The sequence below is a fragment of the Takifugu flavidus genome, chromosome 2, assembly GCF_003711565.1.
Source record: "Takifugu flavidus isolate HTHZ2018 chromosome 2, ASM371156v2, whole genome shotgun sequence".
NCBI lineage: Eukaryota > Metazoa > Chordata > Actinopteri > Tetraodontiformes > Tetraodontidae > Takifugu > Takifugu flavidus.
Genome location: NC_079521.1, coordinates 13691035 through 13718795, shown reverse-complemented (window position 1 = coordinate 13718795; position 27761 = coordinate 13691035). Strand labels below are relative to the sequence as shown.

General features: G+C 41.4%; 5 protein-coding genes across 15 annotated transcripts; 1 reads left to right on the top strand and 4 right to left on the bottom strand.

Annotated features, from left to right (window-relative positions):
• Window positions 1-369: 369 nt before the first annotated feature.
• On the bottom strand, window positions 370-3813 carry stk16 (serine/threonine kinase 16). 2 transcript variants are annotated; one of them, XM_057025823.1, is made up of 8 exons: window positions 3657-3813; window positions 3093-3218; window positions 2776-2995; window positions 2561-2694; window positions 2224-2311; window positions 2016-2144; window positions 1790-1911; window positions 370-1641 (listed from the first exon to the last, which is right to left on the bottom strand). In XM_057025823.1, exons 2-8 carry the CDS (start codon window positions 3176-3178, stop codon window positions 1518-1520), a joined length of 903 nt encoding a protein of 300 aa, XP_056881803.1. In that variant the 5' UTR covers window positions 3179-3218; window positions 3657-3813; the 3' UTR covers window positions 370-1517. The 2 variants fall into 2 exon arrangements, with proteins under 2 accessions (XP_056881803.1, XP_056881804.1); XM_057025824.1 differs by lacking the exon at window positions 3657-3813 and adding an exon at window positions 3501-3643.
• Window positions 3814-4307: 494 nt separating this feature from the next.
• LOC130521930 (PEST proteolytic signal-containing nuclear protein-like) lies at window positions 4308-6634 on the top strand. Of its 5 annotated transcripts, none has more exons than XM_057025825.1 (5): window positions 4308-4597; window positions 5178-5413; window positions 5607-5681; window positions 5750-5805; window positions 5927-6634. In XM_057025825.1, the coding sequence occupies exons 1-5, from the start codon at window positions 4552-4554 to the stop codon at window positions 6036-6038; spliced, it is 525 nt and encodes a 174-aa protein (XP_056881805.1). In that variant the 5' UTR covers window positions 4308-4551; the 3' UTR covers window positions 6039-6634. The 5 variants fall into 5 exon arrangements, with proteins under 5 accessions (XP_056881805.1, XP_056881806.1, XP_056881807.1 ...); XM_057025826.1 differs by having other exon boundaries at window positions 4443-4597; window positions 5181-5413; XM_057025827.1 differs by having other exon boundaries at window positions 4457-4597; window positions 5230-5413.
• LOC130521923 (interleukin-18 receptor accessory protein-like) lies at window positions 6480-10599 on the bottom strand. 4 transcript variants are annotated; one of them, XM_057025812.1, is made up of 12 exons: window positions 10442-10599; window positions 10072-10273; window positions 9766-9937; window positions 9526-9685; window positions 9173-9244; window positions 8941-9070; window positions 8711-8865; window positions 8350-8487; window positions 8024-8104; window positions 7813-7958; window positions 7628-7743; window positions 6480-7303 (listed from the first exon to the last, which is right to left on the bottom strand). In XM_057025812.1, the coding sequence occupies exons 1-12, from the start codon at window positions 10542-10544 to the stop codon at window positions 7267-7269; spliced, it is 1512 nt and encodes a 503-aa protein (XP_056881792.1). In that variant the 5' UTR covers window positions 10545-10599; the 3' UTR covers window positions 6480-7266. The 4 variants fall into 4 exon arrangements, with proteins under 4 accessions (XP_056881792.1, XP_056881789.1, XP_056881790.1 ...); XM_057025809.1 differs by having other exon boundaries at window positions 7818-7958; window positions 10442-10598; XM_057025810.1 differs by having other exon boundaries at window positions 7818-7955; window positions 10442-10598.
• Window positions 10600-11845: 1246 nt separating this feature from the next.
• LOC130521926 (interleukin-18 receptor 1-like) lies at window positions 11846-15382 on the bottom strand. 2 transcript variants are annotated; one of them, XM_057025817.1, is made up of 10 exons: window positions 14943-15382; window positions 14017-14248; window positions 13753-13921; window positions 13549-13672; window positions 13394-13465; window positions 13188-13311; window positions 12959-13107; window positions 12730-12879; window positions 12499-12651; window positions 11846-12419 (listed from the first exon to the last, which is right to left on the bottom strand). In XM_057025817.1, exons 1-10 carry the CDS (start codon window positions 14995-14997, stop codon window positions 12085-12087), a joined length of 1563 nt encoding a protein of 520 aa, XP_056881797.1. In that variant the 5' UTR covers window positions 14998-15382; the 3' UTR covers window positions 11846-12084. The 2 variants fall into 2 exon arrangements, with proteins under 2 accessions (XP_056881797.1, XP_056881798.1); XM_057025818.1 differs by having other exon boundaries at window positions 12959-13104.
• A 144-nt stretch (window positions 15383-15526) lies between these two features.
• Window positions 15527-20256, bottom strand: LOC130521924 (interleukin-1 receptor accessory protein-like). 2 transcript variants are annotated; one of them, XM_057025813.1, is made up of 10 exons: window positions 19548-20256; window positions 18559-18808; window positions 18146-18332; window positions 17914-18055; window positions 17771-17833; window positions 17573-17696; window positions 17337-17482; window positions 17044-17193; window positions 16785-16931; window positions 15527-16709 (listed from the first exon to the last, which is right to left on the bottom strand). In XM_057025813.1, exons 1-10 carry the CDS (start codon window positions 19603-19605, stop codon window positions 16345-16347), a joined length of 1632 nt encoding a protein of 543 aa, XP_056881793.1. In that variant the 5' UTR covers window positions 19606-20256; the 3' UTR covers window positions 15527-16344. The 2 variants fall into 2 exon arrangements, with proteins under 2 accessions (XP_056881793.1, XP_056881795.1); XM_057025815.1 differs by lacking the exon at window positions 17044-17193.
• Window positions 20257-27761: the final 7505 nt, after the last annotated feature.

Below are 27761 nucleotides of genomic sequence, written 5' to 3'. Positions count from 1 at the left end.
CAGAACTGCGATACGTTAGAAATAGCCAAAGAAATGCAGACATATGCCTCTGTTGGGATGATATTGTTTTTCATACATTAATTTCCCCCTCATTTTTCTTTTGTTGAATGTGCCAGTCAAGTGCTTGATAGCGAAAGTGATACCATCTTTATCCACAGACTGGCTGATAAAGATAGCATCTCACTATCACTCAGAAACTACGTAATCTGTTCAAGGAACAATTCCTTATATAAGAACTATCACAGAACGATTATACCATCAGGCACAAATATTAAAAATACCAATGCTACCACTTGCGTGTGAACATTTGAAGAATTTGTTTGAAGATGTGGCAGAAAAAGACGTGAAGGATCAGACACAGCTAACACATTATATATCCACATACTTTCATTGATTTTATTGTTTAGAAGTTGTTTTAAATATATTTTGAATTTCAAAATACAATACAGTGCTATACACTTAATATTTACTGTGTTGTGAGATATGAACTGAAATAATGTAAAGTCATTTGTTAGAATCAAATGACAAAATCTCAATATCTCTGTCAAAATAAGCACAAGTTTCCTGTTGACAACCCCCCTGACTTGTTGAAACCCCCACTATACAGGACGTCCACCAATTCATAAATTAACTCTTTATCAATCTTAATACAATTACATAATATCACAGATTGAGGAAAGTAACATTAGTAACATTAAAAAGGACCAGCTCTTTGAGATGTGGATAAACCCTGAGAGAAAACTTTAAATCAATGAAATGTAAAGTGTTTTAAAAGAGGACTAATGTGTGCAGTCACAGCACCATCTCAAAAGGATTTTTCTTTCTTTCATTTCTATTAACAAAAACATGAACCGTACGAGCAGATACTTGTGGCGACACAGCGCCTCCCCGTGTTTACATGCGTCATTGCAGCTTAAGCAACAACGTTATCACACTACATGATAGGAATGCGGATAAAACGAGGCAAAGAGGAAGAAAAAAATATTAGAATTAATAACCGGCAGGGTATACGTCATATAAGTTAGGTAGGTGATAGTGACTGTTCAGCTCTGGAGGGTAAGCAAGCATGTGCATAATAGTTTTTTTTTTTATTTATTAAAACAGCAAATATGCACTAGAAAAATGTTTATAGAATTCGCCGAGGCCACGAGTACCAGTCATTTAATTAAAAAAAATATATATTAAAAGACTAATGCCTAACCAGGCTTTGTCAAAAGACAACATAACCAGCACCTCTTAAACTAACATCACTTAATCACTTAATCAGTTTTAAACATATGCAGGTTACTTCATCATTGAGACAGTATGGAACGTAATGCTTCAGGGCTAAATTACATACAAGGCCACTCAGATGATTTGACATTGACAGCAACCTAGTAACTAATTCAACTATTACCTAATACCTTTTATTCTCCATGTTCAATGGAGTTTTTTATTCTTACTGTTTTTAATAGATGCCATCAAGATCTACATAAGAGTAGTTTCCAAGGAATGCCCATATCCAGCAAACCCACATGTCACACCACAGGGGTTTGGGCTTTCAGGACCTGTACCTGGTCAAGAATCCAGTTGATATCTGGTCTCTCTTGGGGGTTTGACACCATAATGGAACTAAGCAGCGTCTGTAGACTCTGGGAGAAACTGGGAACAATGGGAATGTAATGTTAAGTAATACAGTTAAATACACCTCGGACTGGTAACTCATTATATGATATTTATTTTGACTTTTTCATTTCATTATAAACTTTTTTAATCTTTCAGATGCCCTATAAGATGCACTGTTACTGACCGACAGGGCTGTGGGATGGAAACTGGATTCTGGACTGCCAGAGCAACACTGTCCCCCTTCTGAAAGATCATGTCGTATGGCCCCTCCAACATCATCATACAGTAAAGCACACAGCCAAGTGACTGCACAAGTGTTGAAGAATAATCAATTTAAAAAGGTTGTCAAAAACAGGCCAAACACTGTTACGTTTATTCTAGGCTTTCCAAACAATGTCCACAGAGCTCACCCAAATATCAGTCCGCTCATCAATGATGCAGTGGCTCTCCACGTTGAAGAGTTCAGGGGCTCTGTAGGAAATGGTGCATTTCTGGGCGGCCCAATCCTGTAATGTCATGGCCTCTTTACTTCCTCTGACCTAAAAAGTAGTCAGATTATAGTTTGATTTCTGTGTTTGACCAATGCCATTACTGCTCATCAAGAGATGGTGTCTTTACTTCAATCCTGGCACGGCTCATGGAGCCCAGGTCCATCAAAACCGGTCTGTTCTCTTCATCTAGAAGCACATTTGTGGGCTTCAGGTCCCTATCAAAAAGAGCAAATAAATGACATGTGAGGTAGCTACAACTTTTGTTAAGACATTTCTAGCAACAAATGAATTTCAAGACTTTAAAATTGTAGCTTCTGTATTCTTTTCAGACAGTGAAACACTTCAAGGGTTGAAGCCTGTTCTCCTTAAATATAAAGATGTTCCAAACATTATATGGAATTAGGACACAACTAATGTCCAAAATGGATGTTTTTTGTACGTACACATCAATAGGAAGCAAATACCTGTGCGCATAACCTTTATCATGCATGGCCTTGAGTCCAGAGCAGATACCATGAAGAATTTCCAAGACCTCATTTTCACACAAGAATTTTGCTCTGTCTCGAAGCTTCTCCAGGAGACACCAAAGGGTACCATTCTGTTTATAGAAACACAGCAAAATATCAGAATTCTATCATTTATGCTACATCAGTCCAGACAGAATGGCTCATCAACTTACTGTAAAATAAGGCAGGAGTAACCAAGCTTCAGTCTTGCCTCCAATATCAATAAAAGTGTGAGCAACCAGGGTTAAGATGTTGGGATGATTAAAGAGCTGATGCATCTCCACTTCTGTCTGTGCCTCCTGGCGTCCCTCACGGTCATGGCACAGGATCCTTTTTACAGCATAATAGTGCCCGTCCTTTGCTCCTTCAACTTTATCCACATAACTGAATCCACTGGAAACCATAGACAGAAGTAAGAGATCGATTTACTCATTAGATCCACAATTGCTAAAGCAGTTTTACAATTGGTGTAATGTTGACGTTACCTTACCCTTCAGCTAGTTTTTGAACAAAGTAATATTTTTTGTTTTCAATGGTGATGGAGCTGGGGGAGCATATGCACAGTGCCTGCCCCATCTTGTCTGGAACATTGTTTAGGAAAAAAACTTCTACGGGGCTGGAAGAAATGGAAAAATATTCAGTAAAATTTTAGACACAGGCAGCTAAATAGTCAACAATATGGTGCATTTTAAAAATCTACTTATTCCTTAATCTATTAGACAAACTTCGTAACAAACATATGTCATATTTGCATAGAGCGACAAAAAATGGCTAAATGTTAGCCACCACATAAAATACCCACCAAAATCCAATATATTTTTTAAAATCAGATCTGATATTAGTGATAGATGGTTATCAGACAGAACGGGCAATATGATATACATTAATAAATACATACCAACTGTTTAGTCTGTCGTGTCATGCAGTGTCTACTTTCTTAGCAGCTAATTGCTGTTTCCACGTACAGCATAAATAATAAAAAGCTTCTGTGCTGCTAATCGCCAACTATGCCACATTACAACTCAATTTAAAGCTGTTTTCAGCAACAACATACCTGCCATCTATTTATTATTCTTTGAGTTCTTGTTGCCGTTTCCTTCCCTCGTTTGGTCGCCACCAGTGCCCGATCTGCACCCGGAAGTCGATCGGCTCTCTGCACGTCAGCGCATGCGCAGAAGGGATAGGTCTATGCATCCTACTTCCCACGTTGTTTTGTTGGGAAGGATATGGTTTATTTAGCTGACAAGGAATACAGAGATCTGATTTAAACACTTCTCCTTCCAAGTTTACTGATTTCCCAAGTTGGGGAAAATGTCCAAGATGTAGGATGTGGTTCTATAGAGTCTGTAGATTTCTATGGTTTATTCAGTCACTGCTTTAACTGCTATTGCTTATTTTTCGTACCTAATAAGTGGCGCATACTGTCTCTTTTTTCTCTTCCTGTTCTTCAATGTTTTTGGATTGTCGGGCTAATTACTCACGCTGATTAAACTGGCGTGTAAATGGGAGAATTACTTTAATAAGTACAGGCACGCAGAGAAACGTTTTGTTCGGTTTTATCAAGAAGATATTTCATCTATGTCTGTCGTTTGTGTGCTCTTAATACTAAAGAGTTCACATGCTATCTGAAACTCAAACAATTAGTATTCCTGGCTTCCATGGTAGGATGAATGCCCTTGTACTTACCCACTGTTCTAAGGCATAGTGTCATTTCCCCATTTTCTACCTGGATTTAAGGCTTGCATTAAATCTATGTGACATTTGTTTCAAATACAATTACAAAAGTTTCACTTCCTTATCAATAAAGGCCTAGTTCTATTCCTTATGGCCACTCAGCAATGTAAGTGCATGTTGACTAGGTGGCGCCATCACCCCGCAATTTAGCCTTATAGTCCGTCTTGTTGGTTTCATTAACCGAAGAAGAAGAAGTACGATCTGGAGGCAAAATCATGGCGGATTATACACGTAAAAGAAGTGGCTCCGCAGACGACGGAGGTGATAATTCTGCTAGTATAACGTATAAATGTGGTTGAGAAACGAACGGTATAAAATGTACCGTCCATCCTACTAATCACATCCATAAAGTAAACGATATATTCAATACATGTCGCTAATTTGACGCTAGCTGCGTAGGCTTGCTAGTGCTACCGTGTTATTTTCCGTATATTTCCCCTTATATTTTGTATTAGCAGATTTATCTTTCTCAAGATGCTCAACTGCATTTAGCGGTTAGCGTTATAGCGTCATTCAGTTTAGCTGTTTGCAATAGTTATTTAATGCTATTACATGCTACACAGCAATCTAAAACAAATCATTTGGGGCCTGCAGACAAATTGTTCTTAGACGTGCAAAGGAAACGGTACATCTTAAGGGGTTTATCCAAGTTTATATATATATTCTTTTTAGACGTAGAAATAATTACAATGCATTTACTTATAAGGAACCAGATATCATTTGGTTCATGGGTGGATAGTAACCTAATGTTAGGCACACGGGTAAAGGTGTCAACAACTTTTTATTCTCACTGGCTTCATTGGAAACTGTTGTTCACCTCGGTGAGTTGTCTTGCCTCAAGCAGGGCCGCAGGAGGAGGAAGGCAGAGTGAAAACTAAGCCTGTCTCTTGTAGCACTGTGGGAGGAGAAGGGCCTGCAGTCAAACGCACATCCCACCATCTCACACAGGAGGAGGATGACGAGGACGAAGCATTCGAAATACCACCAGCACCTTGCAAAATCTCCAAGATAGGCTTAAGCATGAGGAGTCAGATGGGGAAGAAGTCGAATCCCATATCCATCAAACTTGGAGCAACTGTGAGTGTGTGACAATTGATGTCAACCACTGATAGTTGCAGGCGTATTCAAATAATGGCAGATTGCTAACAATTATCATATTGGCGCATTGATCACTTAATCAACATGGACCGTTTAGACCCATTTTGAAGATACTTTATTTTAGAAGTCTGCATTAATATGTATATAGATAGATATATATTTTTTGTTTTAGAAACCAAAAGAACCTGTGCCATCAGTCCCTCCAAAAAAGCCAGGACTGGCATCTGTTTTTAATGAAGATGATGATGTAAGTACACATTGAGTCCTATTAATTACAAAATGTCAGAGGCTCATCTTCACTTTTTCTGTTGCCAGAGTGAACCTGAGGAGATGCCTCCAGAAGCAAAGATGAGGATGAAAAATATTGGCAGGTATAGAAAATACTGGCACATACAACAGACACTGTATAATTGGACTGGGAAGTAATATTTTGGTTTATGGAAAATCTGTTTTTTTCTGTTTGAAGTTATTAATCGTACTGAATGTTCACAGGGAGACACCAACGTCTGCAGGACCCAATTCCTTCAACAAGGGCAAGCATGGCTTCTCAGATAATCAGAGGCTTTGGGAGAGAAAGATAAAGACCCAAGCAGAAAAGTCCTAAATGACGGCCATGTATTAAGCATTCACAATACATACGTCAGCTGTGTTTCTGAAGCCTTGAATTACTCTTTAAATGGTGGATAGAGTATGTCAAGCCTTCTTTTACTACTTCATGACTTCATCACATCAATGTTTCAAACCACTACTGGCTGATGCTGATGGACTAATATTAATTCAACAGACCTCTGATCATAGGTGAGGTTTAGAAAAACACACATACACACAACTAATCTGTGTACATTTTGCTACAGTTGATTCCCAATTAGAACATTGTGTTTTCCTTTAACACTGGTCGTGATCATCAGCTCACTTTGCTAATACTTATGTAAAAAATGTATATAGAAGTGTGATTATGCTTAACTTTTACATTTGTAAATTGCAATGTCTTGTATCAGTATGCATGCTTAGATGTGCGTATTTAGGGTATGATCTGGATGACGCATTTTCCTGAATTTAGTTTTTCCATTGTCAATTCGTGTGCGTCTGTATGTTCACTTTTGGAGAGTTCTGCTGTTAGACAGTTACTGGACATATTTTTTCCATGTATTATCACTATGAATATCCTGGAAATCACCAATAAAACCACAATGCTTTTCAGTGTGGCGTATGACTGTTTTCCTGTTTTCATTCGAACTGAAGAGCTTAAAGGTTAAAGTGTTGTTATGATCGTTTGTTTAAATGGACTTTCTCTGAACATCGACGACTGTAGTAAAACAATTTTACAAGAAAAGCTATTCAGTCCATATTTAATATGATTTTAATATGCCTTTCTAACTTGTTCATACAGAAAAGGTACAAGCAGACATTCATTTCATACAGTATTAAATTACTTGTTAAATTACATGTTTTATTCAGTATATTGTTAACCTATGTCATTGTAAAATAACAGGTTTGCTTGCCTGCTTTTTAAAGGGAAGCACAACCAATCATATATCTGTGGAAAATGTAGCTCATTTTTTCCCTGAGTATGAAAGTTTCCAGGTGACATTTACACATTTCAGTGCACAGTCATGTGTAGAGATAAAACCGTTAGATTCTCGTACACTAGTACCCACTCATGTTGTCACTGGGCAACAACTTTTTCAAAGATCTCCAGAAGTTGCCGGTTCTCCTCTCAGAATTTCCTGAGGTCCAGTCCAGACTTGGCAGCACCTTCAAGGCTTTTTGGACCAGGAGGGGCAATGGGGGGTCGGGCTTGATTTTGCCTGCTGAAGCTTTATTGGTCCATATCAGGAGGAGTTTTGTGGTAGATTTGAGCAACAAAGCCTTAAGAAAAGGAAATAAACAAAGCCTTTAAATATTTATTTAATAATCTCAAATTCTGACAGCTATTTAAAAGGGTGGTACTACTTTTGGTTTCACACGTGGGTACAGATTTCTTACCCCTTTGTCAGTAGACATAATGAAACCAGGTCATGGTTTTAAGTACTTTCACTGGAACTAATACAACATACTATGCCATCACCATAAAGGCTACTATCCACAAACAGCCGTATTTAATCACTAAAATTAACTACAGTATTTCAATTGTTTTTATATTCACCACAACAACCTCACTCAACATCCACGTCACGTGAGAAACTTGTCTACCTGGATTCCTGATTCCAGGATGAAAACAGCATCGGTGTTGGAGAGGTAGTCAGCTGACAGGACGCAGATAAGCATCCGGCTCCTCTGGATAGAGAGGACCACATCGTTTGCATACACTGAAATAAAATGGGAGCAATCAGTGTCAAACTGCCAACACGCATAATCGCACAGCGATGTCTGATCACCTGACCTCCCCCAGGAAGCACGTCCCTCTCCAGGAGGCAGAGGCGATGCCCCCACTCCTCTAACACCTGGGGCAGCAGCGCCTCCAGTGGTCTCTCTGTGGCACCACCTTTCTTCCAGTTGAGCAGGTTCGAATTGGTGCAACCTGCTGTTGTAAAAGATTAATATTCATGCGACACCACGCCAGCTCACAAATTCGAGCGCTGCGTTTACCTTCGTCATGGGTGCCAGGGGGCGACGGAGAGGATTTATGAGGCCACACAAATGACAGAAAGACATCGAACTCTTTCTCAGCTGACCAGTGGCGGTGAATCAGAAAGAGAGCAGAAAGCAATGATTGTTCTTTCTGTATGTGATTATGAGGTGGAATAAAGAAATCCAAATTCCATCCAAAGCAAAGTACATTTTGCAGCAAGTGTGTCTAGAACTGAAGCCACATCCTGTGAGGCCTAGCAGTAGCTCTAGTCAGGAAGTGCATGTCAGTTAAATTTGGGTTTCGCATGTGTGTCAGTGCATGTCCACGGGTGTGAGGTCCTGACCTCTGCTGTGATTTCCAAACTGGAAGTAGGATCTGAAGATCAGCTGCAGTTCCAACCATTTCATGTGCAAAATGATGCCCAGCCCGGCCACCAGCAGCAAAGGTCCAATGGGATATTGAACCAGACACGGCCATTTTACTGTAAACAAGTCTCCACATTACAACCCACATTTAATCACTTGAAATCACAGAAGTAATTATGGTTCTCAGAAATTAGTTAACCAAATTGTGAATTATTGCTGTTAAACATATAAATTCTACTGTATAATTAATCATTCATGTTCCTCTTTTCAAATTAGTTTAAACAGGCATCGCATTTAGACTTAATGGAAATAGCCCAGGTTGACGAGGAACAACACCACCTTTGTGTCTTTGCTTCAGTCTGATGGTAACAGTGCTGCTTCCATTGATATTGGTGGCCGTGCAGGTGTACGTGTTGTGCAAATGTTGTGGGGTCACCTCCTCGATGACTGCTCTTTGAGTGACCTTGACCACTTTAAAAATGTTATTTGCCAGTCTGGACAGAAAGAAAGTTCACGACTTCAGATTTCTTGTTTGACTGATGATGAGAACAAATGAAACAATGACTCACTGTTGACTGTCCATCAGCACCCGGGGGGTTTTCCCCATGTTATGGTTCATGTACCACTGCACCTCGGGTGGATGCGTTCTCATGATGTCGATGGGAAAATGGATTCTGCATTCCAGAGTGTGAGGCTCTCCTGAAATAGGTACAAATCACTGACCCCTGTGTGACAGCTAGTAATCTAACATCAAACCCCTGTTCAGAACACAATCAGACCGTACTGCGCTGTTGTTCTTACCAAGCTCCACTTCCTCTGTGAGGTTTCCATCAGGATACATGATTTTGGGAGGTTCTCTTGGTGTGTAATAGGCTGTTAAGGTACATGCAATCAGTTACACAGCTCCATTAATAGAAATGATGATGATGATGATGATGATGAGGTGAAACAAGAGCAGCCACTGGTAATTGTCAGCAGCCCATTGGGGAGTAAAATATCAGCTAAAGAAATAGCTAAAGAATACAACCAGCTGTCAAAAGATAAAGAGGGTGAGCTTAAATTAAGATAAATAAAGTATATTTAGCATCACCATTTAGCATTATACATGTAGCATAAGCTTTAAGTGGCTATCCTTGCACCTTGACAGCACTTACGTACAACAGTGACGTTAACGGCTCTCCGGAAGATCCAGTTGTCTGTGGTTTGTCTGTCACAGAAATACACACCAGTGTCATACGTGCTGACCTGGCAGAGTTTCAGCCAGCCGCTGTGCTCGCAGGACCCTCTGCGCTGCGAGGAGACAGCTCTGATACCCTGGAGGGGGACACGCATCACTTTAGTTTGAACTGGTGTGTGTTCCTCCAAAGTTCCTCCAGCCCGCTCACACACACCACCTTTTGCTTCATCTTGTACCAAATTACATCTGTGTTGTCACTGCAGCTGAGACCTGGACAGGAAATATTCCCTCCTTGATTCACAAGCAGATATTGTGCACCGTCTTCAGGTTGGTAGCATCCCAGACTTTTTCTCTCCAGCACCTGCAGGTGGAAGGACCAGTTCCTGTCACTGGACAGCAAAAAAAGATGATGCTCAGTCCACGTAAAATTTAACTGATCGTTTGTTAAAGATCTTATAAATGAGAGATGCTTAGTATCAATTATATTGAATTAAAATCTCAGTTAAAACAAATGATAATTTACCATGTGAGACATGTGTACTGTCCAGAATGTTGTGTCTCAGCAACAAAGTTCATTCCACACTCAAAGCTTAAATGTTTCCCATCTTTGCTTGTCCTGGACCAGGTGACCCCCTCGTCTGTCTTTTCCGGTCCAAGGCAGGGCATCATAAATATTTCTGCCTCCACAGCTCTGTAGCGCTCATGTGTAATATCCTTTCGAAGGTCTAAGACAGTTAATAAGCTGTTTGTTTTTTAAACCACAGACACAGGGTTGAATATCTGTTCTAGTTTAAAATATAAATTGAAAAAGACATTGAATCCTTCAACATGACAACTTTACTCTTAAAAACATCTCAACTCCTACAATAAAATAAGATTTTGAAGCGGATTACCCGGGGTTATCCTTCTCTGGTTTCTGACGCAGCATGCTCGCAGCAAAATGGGCAAGATAAAGTAAAAGATAACAGATCCCATGTCTGTCTTGCTTCTCTCCATCTGTATATACTGCTTGCTGATCAGTCATGATGCCCCCCCCCCACACACACACACACACCCACACACCCCATGTTGATAACCACATGTGTTGTTTCTTGGTATTTTTCCGTCACTTCTCGCTCTTAGACTCTGACACGAGATGCAAGGTTTTCACAGGACACGTAGCTGAAGTAGTAGGTATTTGGTTTCCTGTGTCGGTTGTGTTTGAACAAGCAGCAGTTTATTCCTTCATATACTGACTCCAGTCTGTTTGATTGTTTTGTGAATGGAAGCACCATTTCTGCACAAACAAAACTGCAGACAAAAATGCAGCGTGGACTGTAGATAATGCATGATTTTAATAAAGTTTGACTTTGTGGATAGTGGCTGCTGTTACAGCCTATATGATTGGATTTGATTTTAAATGTTTCTTGCACTGATGGTACGTCAACCTGAAACACAGTGACTGTCATTAATGACTCCAGACAGGGATGGTGGTTGAACTTAGCAGCCATACAAAGGGAGCAGGGTCATATGTGAGCCTTTTATGGTTCGGTGCCTTGTTCAAGAGTACCTCGGTAGTGCTCAGAACGTGTCCTGGAACCTCCCCCTGCTATCACAATGCCAAATTATGCCATGGCATGATCCCACCCGCACAGACTGAGCTCCCACAGAGCTGTTCCAGATATATTGTATATATTGTGTGAAAGCCAATTTACCGGATTCAGAGTTCTCACATCTGCGGTCAGGTCACAGCAGAATGGCTGCTTTCTCTACACCTCATCGATATATTTATCTATTCCTCGTGTTGACAGGAATTTTTTTCAGCCTTTTCTTCAGTGCCTCGATGTTGGGAGGACGAGGAGAAGAAGGTGGAAAGGCCTTTCCACTTAGAAGGCACTTGTCTGTTTGTTCATGTCCAAAAAAATGCAAGATAGAGTACCAGGAGATTGTTCTTTTCAAAAGGTTGCCCTGCAGCCAATGAGTCAAAAAATAAACAAAGATGCACTGAGCAAAAACCTAGTGGTAAATAAAAAACCAAAAGGTCATTTGACTGAAACATTAGTCACCACTGCACTGCCCCCGGTCTCCGTGGTACCTGAACGCTCACCAGGCCAACTGTACCTCTCTGAGTTGGGATGACACCTCATGCTGTCTGCTGGATGCTAACAGCCAGTCTCCATCCTATACATAGCTTGTGTTTCTAGAACAAGTCTGTTGCTGCCTGTTCCAGCATCTTTCAAGGACATGAGGCATCAGAGGCATAGCAGACAACTTATCTTTGTAAAATGCACATATGTCGTTCAAAACTCAGCATGAGCTTTCGGATGATGACTGAATAAGGAGAACATTTAATGTTTATACAAAGCAAAACCACAACAGTACCTGCTTACATAGACGGATCATAGCTGTGATGATTAAAGTTGACTATTTTGGATGAATGTATGAGGAGTCATAACTAACACATTATTAAATCACACACAGAGTCTTAACTGTTAGCAATCTCAGATTTTTAACTTTAGCATTTTTAACCCTTCACTCATGTAACATCCTGATTTGTCTAGGGTAAAAGTCTTATTTTTTTCACATTCTGCAAGGCCGGTAGGTAGTATCGTAACCTCTTCCAGAAGGAAGAGGAGAGTGGCACGGAGCTTGAGCCCTTCCACGTCACTCGATCTCCAGCCTCAGCGAGGAGTTGCAAGGCCTCCGACACAGACCCCGAACACGTGCCCTGTTCTACATTAGTTTGGATGAACACTAGACGAGTCCGATGCTCCACAAGGGCTGAGTGAACAGCGATCAGGAGGCCAGACTCCAGACAGGAATCTGATGAAGTGGGAATCAAAACCACGGTCCGGCTCTGCTCGATGCTGTCCAACACTGCATCTGGTGCAGCTGCAAACAGAAAACAGACCATCATTTCATGGGGCTCCCTCTGTGGGTTCTTTAACATGCATCTATATATTGCACATACCGTTCCCTGGCAAGACATCTCGATCGTAAAGGCAGAGGCTGTAGCCAAATCTTTCTTCTAAAACACTCTCTAGAAAACATTTGTCTTGTTCATTGAGTCCTCCGTCTGTGTCGCTCTTGTAGCACATCAAAAATGCATCGTAGCTCTTTCCATCTAAGCAAACAGCAGCAGCTTTCAGTGCAAACAGGTAGAAATCAAGTACAGGTACAACATGGACTGTCCGACAAGTACCTGAGGAGCTGCGGTGACAGCCGAGGGTGTCCCGCAGGAACAAAACCATGTAAATTTTGAACTTCGCGTAGACAATTACGACAGAAATCATGAAGAACACAACGCAGCCGACGCTGACAGCCAGGGAAAGATAAGAAGGAGGAGAAGACCCTGCGGGGAAATTTGAGAGCAAGATGATTTTGAGACCCGTCGGTAGCCTGCGTGACTAAACACTGGATGACAAACGTACCATTTTTCTCCAAGCGGATGGTGACGAATGTTCCCGGCGGGCTGGCGGTGTCCAGTTTACATGTATAATTCCTCAACAAATCAGCCTCGGATACATTGCTGAACACCAGCGATGCCGTCATATTAATCTCTCCAGATTTAGATTCACTGCTAAGTCAAAGGATGCGGCTGAATTAAAACCAGTTATTAAAATTGCTGTTGCAAAGGGTCTGGAAAATCCATTAGTACACCTTGTAGGATTGTAGAAAACTGGCAGACTCTGGTTAGTGGTAACAAAGTCCTCCCCGATCAACCAGAACAGATCATCGAATTCTGAGTACATGACAGCCTTGCAGTTGATCACCACCCTCGAGCCTGGTCAAAAGCAGAGTTAGCGTAGGTTTGAATTGCAGAGAATTCAACTTAGAAACTCACAATAGAAACAATAGAAACTCACCTAAATCTACATAGAACGTCTCGCCCATTCCCGGTGAAATGATATCTGATTTCTGATATTCTCTGTATTTTTCTGAGTATATAAAAAGCCGACAGGGTACTTTCATGACATTACCATGAGAGAATATGGACTTCTGCAGAGGTGTGCAGGCATACTGTTTGGTTTGACGTCAAGCAACATGGTGAAGGTCATGTTATATAACTGATCGTGACACTGATAATGTCTGGTGCAGGTGTAGACACCGTGGTCCTTCTCCTCCACGCGCCTGAAGTAACCCGCCTAAAAGGAGAAACAAGGACTTAACCAAATGACTCAAAAACAGTGGATAGCTCGCTCTGTTCTCTGCTCCAGCTACATACCTTGTGCCATGTGATGCCGCTGGGTTTTATACCTGGGATGTTTTCAGCAGGAGCATTCTTTTCGGGGCACTTCAAGGTGCAGGACTCTTTCGCATTACAGGTCTGATCAAACGTACTGCTCCGCGTCGCCTCAATCGTCAGTCTGAACCACGACTGTCCACTTTTATTCCTGTCACATCATTTGTGGAAAAGCCTCAAGAAACCAGTCCAGATTCTAATTTTAGAAGTCTTTAAAGATTGTCATTAGGACCGACTGGACTTTACCCTGCAGAACACGAGTAATTCCCCTGATGCCCCACAGAGGCGCTGAGGATCACCAAATTTCTTCCGTGCACCACCACACCCATCTGCCTCTGCTCTGCCATGGACATCGCAGACAGGTCCTTCGCCTGGGCGGCGTAATAGATCCAGATTGTTGTAGTGTTCAAAGGACAGTGCAGCGCCACCATCTCACTTGCCATAACCTGTACATTTTTGGGTGTCTGAGAACACACACCTGCAAATGAAAAGTTATTTGGTTTTACAGTCATGTGTGACTTACAAACTCTCCACAAATAAATATTTTAGACCTATATTGCTGGATTAAAGCTGTGTAATCTCTTATAACACCTTTAAACTTGCTGGGATGTTTGCTTTTTCCTGGTTTTCATGTGGAAAAATTGACATTGTCTAATAGTCTTGGTTTATAAGGAACCATTTGAACCAAAAGAGGAACCAAAAGAGGAACCAAAAGGGGGGGGGGGGGGGGGGGGGGGGATCTTTGATGCTTACATCAATAAAAATTCTATTTGTATTGACCATATTGCTTTCCATTGTGTGAAAAATAAGGGAGCTTCCAGTCTAAACTTAAATTGCTAGAAATACATACATTGATATGCGTCTCATATACCAAGTCAGGTTTTAATACAGCTGTCAAGTTTTGTCAGAGAAAAGCCACGCTCTGAAGAGAAGTCCGTGTCTTATTTCCCGTTCTTTTACAAAACCACACATTTTTTTTACTAACAGATTTCTTTAAAAGGCGACACGTTTTTACATTGTAGCTATGTCTGAGTTTGACAGACGTGATCATAGCGTGTTTCTATTATTTTCGCATCCTGTTGCGTGAAATTCCATCTTAACGTTATCCAGGTATCCTCTTTTCTTCTTCGCGTTGGTCTCCTAATCTGCGTTTACATGGCAACGGCCCTTACCTGTTAATGATGTGAAGAGTGCAGTCAGATAGAGGAGACATTTCATCATCATCATGCCAACTTTAATGCGCACAAAACGATCGGAAACGTCGCAAAAAGCGCGTAAAATCAATCAGCTCAACTGCGCAGCGAAACCGACCGTAATTTCCCCAAACCCGTGAAACCACAATGCTGGTGAAAAATGAAACTTACGGAAGAGAGATAATGCTCCCATTGTAAACAACCCTTTAATTAGTAAAGAGAACAATATGATTAATAATCATTATTAAATAATCATTATTGGCGGTGTGAAGAGTGCATAATGATTATTAACAAATAATCATTATCATTAATAATATTGTTCTCTTTACTAATTAAAGGGTTGTTTACAATGGGAGCATTATCTCTCTTCCGTAAGTTTCATTTTCACCAGCATATGTGGTTTCACACTAAATATTTACCAGATTCAGAATAATGCATAAACATGCATTCCTTTTTTAGAATAACTAAATGAATGGATTTTTTTAAATGACACTTTTGTTGTCTGAAAAATAAGATGCGCACATTGAAATGAGCCGTTCGTAGACAAATATGACAAACGTCTGTTGTCCGACAATTTTAGCAATTTAATCAGCAGAAAGATTAAAGCGTTTTGTTTTGTGTATGCTGCCACCATGTGGTTAAATATTAAGTGTTATCCTACGTAGTTTTCTGTGTCACCTGGATTGTTTCACTTCTCTTTTGAAGAGGTTTCGCCTTCTATCCAGAAGGCTTCTTCAGATCTGAACTCGCTGGGGACAGAGCTTGAAAATAGAGCCCTTGTGAACCATTAGAATGTTCTGGGTGGTCCCCTGAGAGTTGTTGGCAGGGTCCTTCACCTAGTTTCAGTTGGTGTGTCTCCACTTTGTCTGCTTGGTGACTCACATGGATCACCCCTCACATGGTGGTGAGTCACCAAGAAAAACAATCCAGTTGACATAGAAAACTATCTTGGATAATAATAAGATTAATATCTATGCAGAGATATTACGTGTTATAATAGCGGCACATTAACAGGACATGTCTGGACAAGACTATGACGAATCATTAACAGACAAATAGCAACGTGAGTCAGCCTAATTTTCTGGAACAGGGAGTAAATCTTCCCTTGTCTGTATATAGAGATAAGTAATCTAGAAACAAACCAAAGGTCAAATGTGAGCTGTAGGTTTTCAGTTTCATATCGTTTTTCCCTGTCTTTCTCTTCTCTTCATTGACTAGACTACGATGCATAAATGGAGAAATTTGTTGAATAAATAGTCAATTATTGTTTATGTATCGATGTAAAAACAACACATTTGTAAAGCTTGAACTAAAATAACTTGAAATACAAAGACAATAAGCCGGGCCACAGTTATCTGTAGTATTCAACTGAAAGCAGTTACTAACAGTAATGCGTGTCCATTGTTTCACAGTTATCGTGCTTAGTAAATGTGCTCAGCAAAGGTCTCCTTTTGGTTTGCTGTGGGACAGGTAGGTAACATTGCAGCTCCTTCCAGAAGGAGGAGGATGATAACCTGGAGCTCGTCCCTTTCCACGTCACGCAGTGTCCATCTTTGGCAAGATGCTGCAGTTCCTCTGACCTTGGTGATGCTGAGGATTCAGATCTGATGAGAACCACACGACTGCTCTGCTTCATGAGGGCTATGTGGTTGTGGCTCAGCAGGCCAGATTCCAGACAACCATCGGAGGAGGTGGGAACCAGGATCACAGTCCGGCTCTGCTGAATGCGATCTGACAGAGCGTCCCCTGCACACAAGAGTCCGGGTTATTGATTCCGTTGCTTTAGTTCAGTCTCTATCAGACTACACCTGACATGCCTACCTTTCCCCCTCATGATGCCGCAGTCATAAACAGCATAGCCAAATCTTTCCTCCAAAATACTCTTCATCCATTTCCTGTCAAGTTCCATCATTCCTGTGTCTTCTTCATTCTTGTAAGACACCAACAAGGCATCGTAGCTCTTTCCACCTGTGCAAAAACAAAAAGCAGCGGCGGAAATTGTGACCATCGCGGCAACGCACAGGTGTTTCACAGAAGCTATGAGGAGCAGATGATTATAGTCCTAAATGACTGGTCTTACCTGAAGTGCTGCCATGGCAAGTCTGAGCATCTTGCAGAGAGAAAACTATGCTCTTTTTCAGCTTTATATAAAGAACTGCTGCCATCACAGTGAGAACAATGACTATCCCAATCCCAATCCAAAGAGCTTCCACCAAGAAGTTCAAAGAGGCTACAGGGGATCAATTATAAGCAATTAAAAAACCTGTGTCAGAGATGTTGAACACAGCAGAACTGGTCACAGGATCACCCACTTCATTTCATGCAACCCTCACGCGGATAAATCAAAGTCAGCACCAGCAGTAAAAGGGGCACCTTTTTGTTCCAAAGTGACGGTGACGAAGGTGGAGGGCACGCTCTCAGATTCCAGTTTACAGGTGTAGCGCTTGGACAGATCCTCCGCCGACACTTCTCTGAAGACCAGCGATGCTGTCATTTTTATCTCTGTACCGGTCGATTCACTGGAAAAAAAATGACCAGGAAGGAGGTGTGAAAGTATGCACGGTGGGATTGTAGCCACAAGAACTGGCGCGCCTGTGTGAGGCGTTTACCTGGTGTAGTTGTAGTAAACTGGTAAGCTCTCGTTGGTGTCCAGGAACGAGTCCCCGCTTAACCAGAACACCTCTTCAAACTCCGAGTACATAACAGCCCGACAGTCGATCACCAAGGCTGAGCCTAGGAAAAGGAATTTTGGAGTCTTAAGATCGAGTTTGCAGCGATCTACTGCGAGGGAATCACACAGAACTGACCTAAATCCACATGAAATACATCATTTGCGTGCGGCGAAAGTATCCTCGGCTGCTCTGATTGTCCTGCACAGCAGCAGAACAGCAACATCAGACTCACAGTGGCTTCAGCAAACATGGTCGCCAATCAAACAAGTGTGTCTTACTGCCTGGCTGAACATCCAGCGCCACTGCGAAGGTCTTGTTATACATTTGGCCTCCGTAGAGGTAGGATCTGACACATGTGTAGATGCCCCCGTCTTTCTCCTCCACACTGGAGATATAATATGGTGTTGACGATTCACCCTCCTGCATGACAGGAGATTGATTCTTCAGCTCCAGATGATTGACAGGCACATGGAAACGTGTGCGTTCGTGCGCGTGTGGGTTATTCAGCACCTTGTGCCACACGATTTCATTTATGGTCATGTTTGGTATGTCTTGAGCCGGTGTGTTCGCGGTAGGACACCTCAGCGTGCAGGCCTCTGGAGTGAAGCATGTCTGAGAGTACGTCGTCCTCGGTTCCAACTCTGGGCTCTGTGCTGGTAACACGGTCAGCCTGAACCAGAACCGTCTGCTCCTGTTCCTGTTAACGTAGTCAGTCGTGTCATTCATGAAGCTTCTAATTGCTGCGTTTACAGCTGTCAGCCCAAACAACCAAAATGTGTGAAAGCAAGAAGGAAAGCCGCGTGTATCCGCCACACTATGTAGATCATTAAAATGGATTGTGTCTCCATAGCGACCAACACGTTTTAGTTGTAAATGCTTTATCTTCTTTTGAGTAATGTTGTTTGGGTACATTTATATTTTACCCCAAAGAGCAGGAATAATTCCCCTGATGGTTGATAGAAGCCTCAAGAACCACGAGGTTCCTCCCATGAACCAGGAGGCCCGTCCGTCTGCGCTCTGACGAGGACATGTCCTCCGTCAAATCCAGGTCCCTCTCTGGGAGGATGTGACTGGTCCAGGTCAGCCTCTGCTGGTGCCCTGTGTGAGGACAGAACAGCGACGCCATCTCCCCTGCCTTCACATACACCTCTCTGGGTCTCTGGGGACACACGCCTGTCAAAAATGCCACATGACATGTATAAAATACATTTTAAATAAGTAATTCTGCTTAAATTTAATGACAAAGGCATTCAATTTCCTTATTTCCCGTTTCACTATATATTCCCATGCGCCAATGAAAGTTAACCTTTGGTAATTAATGCTGTGGCTGGATATGAAAACAGGAAACTGCATGTAGGGAAAATTTCACCGTCAGTTTCGGGATGGATAGGGTTTGTGCAAAGTTCATACCAATTAATCCTTAGTGACATTATGAGGGTGACTCATAAGGTCATATAACTACAGGTATTTCCCATCTCCTGAAGGAGATGACAACACACATGTATGAATTGGTGTCTTTAAATATATAACATTTTTCAAATTGATCCCAACAGTTTGAATAGTATTGACCCCTGGTAAAGGGGTATAAATTTGACTAATTTCAGACTACAACAAGTACCGTGTATATATATATGCCATCTTCCCTGCCACACACACACACACACACACACACACACACACACACATAATATACAGTATATAACAATGAAGTTTAAAAGTAAAGGTGTACATATTAGAAATAGTTCATGAAAATAGTTATGTGTTACATCAGACTTTAAATATTACATCAAATATATCAGCTAATTTACCGGGCTGTCTACCATGTTATGTGATTTTCATTAACAACGATAATAAATGCAAAATAAATCAACCAAATGATAAAATAAAAGAAATAAATGATTTTCTTTCTTACCTGTCAATAATATAGGCAGCAGGAGCAGAAGAGCCACAGATGTGTTGAGCGCTGTCATAGTGCTCCCTCACATCAAGCATCCACAGGAATCCTGACAGCTTCCTTAAAAACCCGTCTTGTATGTCTCAGGTGCCACGGACCCGCAAAGGTTTCATTGCTCTAGCCGTTAAAAACTGGAAGTGAAAGCAGCTGTTCCTGACTCGCAGCATAGAGCTCTCTTGATTCAAAACAAGGTTCAGCCGAGCTTGAGTCAAGTGTTCCGTGACTACCAGTAATCAGGAGGAGGATACCAATTAATCTCTCTGGGATTTGGCAATTTCGGGAAATTTCCTATGGCCATTTGACACACATTTGTGTTTACACAACATTTCATGTGAAAAGAAATTCAGTTTCATCAACATAGAAAAAAAACTATCCTCTCAGTTTAAGGTATGATTCAGTGAGGTTTTTTGCCAGTTTTGGGGGATTCAAAAAGTGTCTCCAATATTTCATCATGAACAGTGTCTGTGTTTTGACTCTAGAATGGCTGTTTGCTCTTCTGTTACAGCTCCGGCACCTTTTTATTCTTACTGAAAAACAACACTGCGTGACCCTGATCTGGTCAAATAGAGTTTAAACAAACAAACAAACAAATAAATAGTATAAAGATCTTTATGATCCGGAGGGCAGAAGTGAGGTAAAAAATCCTTCCACCTTAAGCGAAATTTGTGGTGGCTGATTTTCTGTATAAAAGTGCTGCGAGTGATTCCTCGCAGCGCTCAGAACTTACTGTGAAATCAACACAGTCCTACTAGTGTTGACCTTTGCACCCGATTGATGACAGAGTTGTAAACACTTCTTCTCGTGTCCAGAGCATTTTTGTCTAAAGAGCATGGCTAACCTGTGAGGATGGAAGATGGTAGATGTTAGCTTTTAGCCATATAAGGATCAATATAAGCCATATAAGCCATATAAGTCTCTGCTAAACTGTCCAGGTGACGGCTGCAACGAGAACATGCTGTGAGCAAAGGTCCCCTGGCACCCCAGACACCAGCTCCAGACCGGTGGAACATAGGAGCAGAGGGCAGTTAGCAGTAACACACACACACCACACACACACACACACACACAACCTTTATCTCTTCAATAATAATAATAATATGTGGGGTCAAAATAGGGAAAAATGAAACTTGAAAATTTTATTTTTGTGGATTTGTGCTGTTAAATTAAGAAATTGATGGAAAAAAGAGGAAACACATTGTACATCTTGTGAGGGAGGATACTGCAAAAATTGGAAAGACAGTATAAATTAGGTGATGCAGAAACTGTGATAAACTGTGAACTGACAAGAAGCACAAACTAGAGGAGAAAATCTGTTTGTTGAGGAGACGTATTGCTCAATATCTCAAGCTTGGAACAACAGAAACCAACCAAGCGTTTCAAAGCTAGTAGGATATGTAAACTTAGGTAGTTATAGTAAAAGATTAATGTTTTGATTCATTTTTCAGTCCTAGTTCCGACTGTAATGAGGTGCCAATGATGCAGTTTTGTTCATGAGATGCCATAAATCACCGACCTGATATGGATATGGTTGATTTTTGAAATGGTTGAAATCTACAGCTCTGAAATGAGCTTCAAGGGAAGATATGTTTTTTTTCAGTGAACATTCAACTTCAACAGAATAAATTCAAAACTGTGTCAACATTTATTTACTCACTCACTCACTCACTCACTCACTCACTCACTCACTCACTCACTCACTCACTCACTCACTCACGCACTCACGCACTCACTCACGCACTCACTCACTCACTCACTCACTCACTCACTCACTCACTCACTCACTCACTCTACACTGTATTCTTGTAAGTCAATGCCAATGCTGCCATCTAGAGGAAATAAATATATTGCACAGTTGCCAATTATACAGTAGTTCAAGTATAGGTGGTGCACTTATTTAAGGCTACCCTGAGTGTGGTAAAAATAATTACAATTCTGTTTCTGGGCATACTGTGTACCCATCATACAGGATGACAAAATGACAGGCTGTCCAATTGATATTTAATGCTTTATTTTGCCTTACCATGGTCAAATCTGCTGCTCAGCTCCACACAGAGAGGTTTAAACAACGCTGCTGTCGGCAAAAACTGAGGAGTACCAGCTGTTTCCAACATCTGGTTCTGTTTGTGGAGTTTATGATGTACAACCAACAGCAGAACTAATGTACCTCAACAATTATAACTGCTGTCAAGTTCAAGTAGAGTGCTGTATGAAGCATATTTGGGGCGATTAAAACAGAGGGTCACCACCCTCTGTTCATTCATCATTATCTGGCACCAGTCCCAACAGCCACTGAGTGCAAGGCAGGAATACACCCTCAACAGGTCACCAGCCCGTTAAAGAGCAAACACGCCATTCACTCACACGACTATTTAGAGTCTCTAATCGAATCTCACAAAAATTCACCTTTTTGGACTGTAGGAGGAGACCAGATTAGCAAGAAACCCCAACACTTCTCTGCCCCCTTTCCCAGTTTAACATTTAAATAGATCCGGTATTCACAATCTGTTCAACAAAATTACAACACAGTGTAATGCATGGAGGATAATTCAACAGCACACAAGAGACACAGCCCACACGTACATTATATAATAAATGAAAAATTGGTGCTCCCCATAGTTCTATAGAACAGGGCTGACATATGGAAACACTTTATCTTGATCATTATAAATCTTCAGAGATTCCTTCATAAATTAAAAGATGTTGAAATACAGAGGAAACTGAAACATGATGGGGATGAGGTGAGTGTGTGGAGTTGATAGGGGAGGTTCTTGCTATAGAGAGTTTTTAAAGATGATAAATGGAACATCTGGCTTCCGTCCCAGTTCTGCTGTAAGACCAGAATTCCAGCGACATTATGGAAGCATTTTTAAGATTTTTCTTTACTGAAACGGATCCAGTTAACTGGTCAGCACACTCGAATTACTGGAGATCTTTCTTAAGATGGTGAAGCTGGTAAAAAAAATACCGTAAGTGATGGCAATATAATTATTACTCTAATAATACATAGCTGTAGTTCTGTATTTGTGAAAGCTCAGACTTAAACCAAATATGGTCTCAGCAGGGTTCTGTGCTTATTGCCCTGTTGTGCAATGAGCCAATACTCAGAAAACCCAGGTGGATTTAGCAGACCTCCACCCTTTCATAGAGAATGATGCAGACGCCCATTCTCCTAATAAAAGGTGAGTTTAGGCTCACAAAACATTATTGGAAATGTAATAAAATTCTTTATTTTAATAATACCATGCAGAGGACCTTTCCTCTGGGTGTTTCTTGGAGTTTGGATAAAGACAGAAGACTTTGGGACTTGGAATCAAATTTTTTTTAACATTATCTTTGTGTTTACGGGTCAGTGACCATGATGTTGGAGCCGCTGAAGTGCATTGTGAAGATAAAAGGGGTGGAGAGCACCACCTCGGAGGGCATGTACAGTATTCTCCCTCGTGAGAAGCACGCAGCACAGACAACATATAAGTGATCCGTCAAGCGCATGTTCTGGTTATGTCCCGGGCCTGTAATGCCCGATATAAAATTAGAAAGCCATCCATAAACTGGCTATCTGATCCACATCCAGTCCAACCAGCAAATCAAGAGGACAGAGAGTTGTTGTTAATGTAAAAGCTAAAGAATTACTGAAGAATTAAGGGACAGAAGACTTCCCACAATCTATAGAACTCAGATGGTTGGAGTTGAGGGTGAAAACAACATCTTGGCCTCTACAATAATTAAGATGGAAGTAATCACAAGCAACCTGGAGACATGTTTAATCTAATGGTAATTTGCATGTGAGTTTGAATTTCAGCCAGCAGAATCCACCAACTGAGTGACTGAATTACCTGAAATGCTGCACATCATCACTGAGAAATCCAAAACCTGCAGTAGAATGCAGGGAGGCATCGGTTGAACACTACTACACAGAAAACACTCAAAGAATTCGAGTGCTGACTAACAAAATAATTAGAAGGTATGTGATTGAACTGATGGTGACATAGGAGAAAAAGTGCAATTCCTCCCCAGTCTGTTATTGATTAGAGTCGTGTTCAGCACAGCCGAGGGAACAAAAACCGGTTTCCTGTGATGAAACCAGACCTGAGCCAGAAACCACCACACCCAGTCCCTCAGCCCCTTAACAGTCTGCCTTGCACATGAACGCATAAACGCACGCACAGATACAGTATAACAAACGTAAAGGCACACGCCAAAGGGCATCGCGTGTCAAATCCGCTACATGTCAAAATAATGTCATTTCCAAGCACTCTTGAAGGCCTCCTCCCTTCCTGTTCCTCTTCCAGGCTTCACACACATTTTTTTCACAGTTTTCCCTTTCCACACTTCACCAGACTTCCATTTCTTCCCCACCACCTTTGTTTTGAATTTTCCCAGTCCCTAGTGTAGTAGCTGACCCCAGATGACAGAAGTACCTGTCTTCAATCATAAAGGCAGCTGGTGCAGATGGAGGGATTTGACGATGTGATGTTATCAATATGGTTTGTGATAAAAAAATTCAAAACAGACAACTCAAAGTGTTTCATCTGCTCATTTTACTCTAATGACATGCATGTTCTTAGCCTGAGCATTTATTAAAAACAATTTTTTAAGTTTATTTTTCGATTAGCAAAGGATTTGGTGGTGCGTTTTTGAACGCATGTGCGTCGGCAGCACGTTTGTGTCTTGCTCACAAAGCTCTGTTGCCTGTTTATGGTCAAACTATGTCAGCAGCTCCTCTCAGAAAACAGAGGGTAGAGGAGGAAATATAGAAACTGCCTGTGCAGAGGGAGAAGTGCATTTTAGGCAAGGGTTTTTTTTTTTTTTTTTGTAGTGAATACTGTACACGATTATTTGCCAAAGGCACAAACGCATTGATGTTAAGAAGTGCTCGTAACATGCTTTAAAATCTCTCATGCTTTTCTAAATAAACCACAGCAGTGGTTCTAGTTAACGTGCAGGTTTCAGTGAATGTGAAATGGGAGGCTGGTCCTGTGCTACGTTGTTGGAAACATTTTGTTTTGCTCCTACATGTGCACACTTGCAAAAACAAAAGTATTTAAAGTGAGAGTACTTTCTTGATTCCTCAAAGGGCCTGGGTGCTAAATCAATAGCTGAGCGTCAGCAAAGTTCCTGGAAATACAGGAAACCCCAAAAGTGTTCAAGTGACAAGTTGCCCTTCCTGCTCCTCTCACAGTGAAGACAGTGCTGAACACACACTCTGCACAGTGTAGATGCCTTCAAATAGAGCTGGCTCAACTGCATCTACTAGGACAGAGATGTTTCTCTGAGTTGCAGCGAGGCCTGACACAGAGCAGAAATATAGAATATTACTTATGTAACTGTTTGGCAGATTAGTGTGTGTGTGTGTGTGTGTGTGTGTGTGTGTGCGTGCGTGCGTGCGTGTGTGTGTGTGTGGTGTGTGTGTGTGTGTGTAAAGGCTTTAATACAGCTGCTTAATTTCCCACAGCTCACATCTGGACAACTGGGGATGTGAGAAAACCAAGAGAGCAAAAGAGCTGCTAAAGATAAACTGATTGAACTGACATTTTTGATTCATTTTCTTCACCAGATAAATTCTGTGGCTTGGAAATGAAGCAACGATCTTTGGTTTATTTATTTTTTGCTTGAATTCAGATTTTCAGGATTTTTGAGTGATTAAAGTAGGTTTTATCTACTCTATTGAGTTGTTCCTCAGGTGTTCATTAGGTGTGAATGATCTATCAGAGCAGTGTGAATGCTTGATGTGTTATCTCAGATAAAGTAACATGTCTTCCTGCGTGTGTTTGTGGACTGTCGTTCAGGTCAAAGGACATCGCACCATGGAATTACAGTCTGACCTGACAGCAAGCCAGATTGGATGGCGGCCACTTCCTGCTGGCCGACCGTGACCGATCAAATCTGTCTGCTACATAACGACTAAGAGGTGCTGTGTTGCACTCTTCGTGTAATTGGGTTCACCCATTGTATGAATGCAAACACCCGAGCAACCAATCAGGCATCGGCACCTGAATACAATTAGATGGAATTCCCAGTAGTTTTATGGTAACATTGTTGACATTATCGCTTCAAGATGTTCTGTCTGAATGAGGCTTGATTGTTCCCGCCTCTGTTACTACAGTCATCATTGCGGATGTGTGGGTCTGAGATTGTTTTGGTCAGGGGGAGCATGCTGGCTGGCTGCAGGACCGGCAGACAGGCGCTCAGCACAGACTCCCAGGAGTGTCTCCAATCCAAATGCCTTCCATTTCCCACAGACGTCATAAATTAAAATCTGTCAAAAATTAAAATCTGTCAAATCTATCTATCTATCTATCTATCTATCTATCTATCTGTCTGTCTGTCTGTCTGTCTGTCTGTCTGTCTGTCTGTCTGTCTGTCTGTCTGTCTGTCTGTCTGTCTGTCTGTCTGTCTGTCTGTCTGTCTAGTTATTTATTCACTATGTGTTTTTAGTTTTTAATTTCATTTGGAATAATCCAAGACAGATGATCATTTTAGGGGATGAAGTATGGAAAAGATTGGATATTTTTTCATACTTGGCCTTTTCACGTAATGTTCATTTTTTGGGCAAAGGAGAGATAATGTCAGCTTCATCTCCACCTTGATCAAACGTCCTTCTTTTTGGGGCAAAGTCTTTTAGCAGTAGGGACATTTCTTGAGCTCACTAAACTTTAGTTAATACCTGCTGCCTGGCTTTGGGAATATTTCAACCATGATTTTCCATTTTATGGGAAACAAATAACCCAGCAGAGGAAAAGACTTGTCCTTATCAGGGCAACCCCTGGTATGTGGAAATATTTTAAAGATACCAAGGACAATACACAATGGAGAACTTTACATCGCCCACGCAGGAAAACATGAAAAGTCTGTTCATAAAAATGTCCCGGTGGAAAGACGCTATACTACCAGAATAACACTGAAACAATATTCCCAGTGTGATAAAAACATGGAAAACCCCCCCAGGATGACGCAGAGGTCTCCCTCCTGCGGTTAACACGCAACTTCCCACAAGGAAACACTCATTAACCTGAAATGCTCCGTGCATCCTGCTGATCAGCGATTGTGCTCTGGTTAAGGCATCACCATGGCAACGGCTGTTATATGGGAACAAGTGTGTCTGGGCAGAGAAGAGGCTTGAGAGAGAAAGTCATCTAGGTTAAATTTGAGTGGAAAAACTTGAGAGTAGTTTATATTACCTCATGCTGACATCAGACAGTATTAATAGACTTGACTGATCATAGGAATCCAGCTATGGATTCACACTAATGATACACATATCTTAGGTCTGCGAGTCAAGAAAATAAGGCAGGCAATTGATGAATCCCAAAATATAAAATATAATGACTAAACTCATGTGTTGGTAAGCCCTTCCTCTACCAAGTGTTTTTAGCATATATGTGTGTGTGTCAGCAGCAAATTTAAGACAGTATTATAAATATTGCAGCCCATAAGATTTACAATCATGGGACTCTTTGTCCCTTAGACTGTCACATTACAGCATTAAGACGGCTTCCCTCCTGGCAAACGGGAGCTCCTCTGACAGTGCACATCATCATGATCTGCTCCCTGAGGAAAACATCTTCTCTTTTAGGGAAACATATGTTTAGTAATAATGAAGACTAACTATAAACATGCAATCAACACAGCCAAACCAAGTCATTCCAAATGCCTTAATCCTGATTCACATCTATCGAACACACGTGCACACAACATCCAACAACAACCCATTAAGTAATATGGATAACCATCAATAGTTCTATTTTAGATGATTATGAGTAATTTTGTGCATGTGATGGCAAATGCAGGCCTGCGCCTTGTGATCAGACCACTTCTGCCTGACTGGAAAAATGTAACCTCTGAGCTGTGGTATCATCCGGAATACACAAGGCAGGGAGGGGGGGTATCTCTATATCACCATAGTCACTACAGTGAATAGGGTTCATTGTGCTTGCTGACGTTTTGGTTGGTGTGAGTCAGGGTGACATGAGAGGAACGTGAGAAGGCATGTGCAGCCTCTTGCACGGCCCATCTCTCTCCTGGCTTTTAACACTTAGTAAATCACTTGGGTCTCCCAAAAACGTGCAAACACTCATTAAACCACGAATGTTAAATTTCTTGGGGGCGAGATATTATCTCAACATGTGGTCTCAGTCTCATTAATGCGTTGCAGACCAACAGCTGTGCAGAAGA

Bases quoted from the DNA above. Each gene is read 5' to 3' on its own strand.
- LOC130521930 (XM_057025825.1), top strand. From the start codon at position 4,552: ATGGCGGATTATACACGTAAAAGAAGTGGCTCCGCAGACGACGGAG. The intron at 4,598-5,177 runs GTGATAATTCTG...TCTTGCCTCAAG, and splicing joins TGGCTCCGCAGACGACGGAG to CAGGGCCGCAGGAGGAGGAA. The intron at 5,682-5,749 runs GTAAGTACACAT...TTCTGTTGCCAG, and splicing joins TTTTTAATGAAGATGATGAT to AGTGAACCTGAGGAGATGCC.
- LOC130521926 (XM_057025817.1), bottom strand. From the start codon at position 14,997: ATGATGATGATGAAATGTCTCCTCTATCTGACTGCACTCTTCACATCA. The intron at 13,312-13,393 runs GTGAGTTTCTAT...GCTTTTGACCAG, and splicing joins GACGTTCTATGTAGATTTAG to GCTCGAGGGTGGTGATCAAC. The intron at 12,420-12,498 runs GTATGTGCAATA...TTCTGTTTGCAG, and splicing joins AGATGTCTTGCCAGGGAACG to CTGCACCAGATGCAGTGTTG.
- LOC130521923 (XM_057025809.1), bottom strand. From the start codon at position 10,544: ATGGAGAGAAGCAAGACAGACATGGGATCTGTTATCTTTTACTTTATC. The intron at 9,245-9,525 runs GTAAGTGCTGTC...GTACCTTAACAG, and splicing joins CGTTAACGTCACTGTTGTAC to CCTATTACACACCAAGAGAA. The intron at 8,866-8,940 runs GTGAGTCATTGT...CTTTCTGTCCAG, and splicing joins GTGCTGATGGACAGTCAACA to ACTGGCAAATAACATTTTTA.
- LOC130521924 (XM_057025813.1), bottom strand. From the start codon at position 19,605: ATGACAGCGCTCAACACATCTGTGGCTCTTCTGCTCCTGCTGCCTATA. The intron at 18,809-19,547 runs GTAAGAAAGAAA...CATTTTTGACAG, and splicing joins GCTGCCTATATTATTGACAG to GCGTGTGTCCCCAGAGACCC. The intron at 17,834-17,913 runs GTAAGACACACT...GCTGCTGTGCAG, and splicing joins GCTGGATGTTCAGCCAGGCA to GACAATCAGAGCAGCCGAGG.
- stk16 (XM_057025823.1), bottom strand. From the start codon at position 3,178: ATGGGGCAGGCACTGTGCATATGCTCCCCCAGCTCCATCACCATTGAA. The intron at 2,312-2,560 runs GTATTTGCTTCC...TCTTTTTGATAG, and splicing joins GATAAAGGTTATGCGCACAG to GGACCTGAAGCCCACAAATG. The intron at 1,912-2,015 runs GTGAGCTCTGTG...ACACTTGTGCAG, and splicing joins ATGAGCGGACTGATATTTGG to TCACTTGGCTGTGTGCTTTA.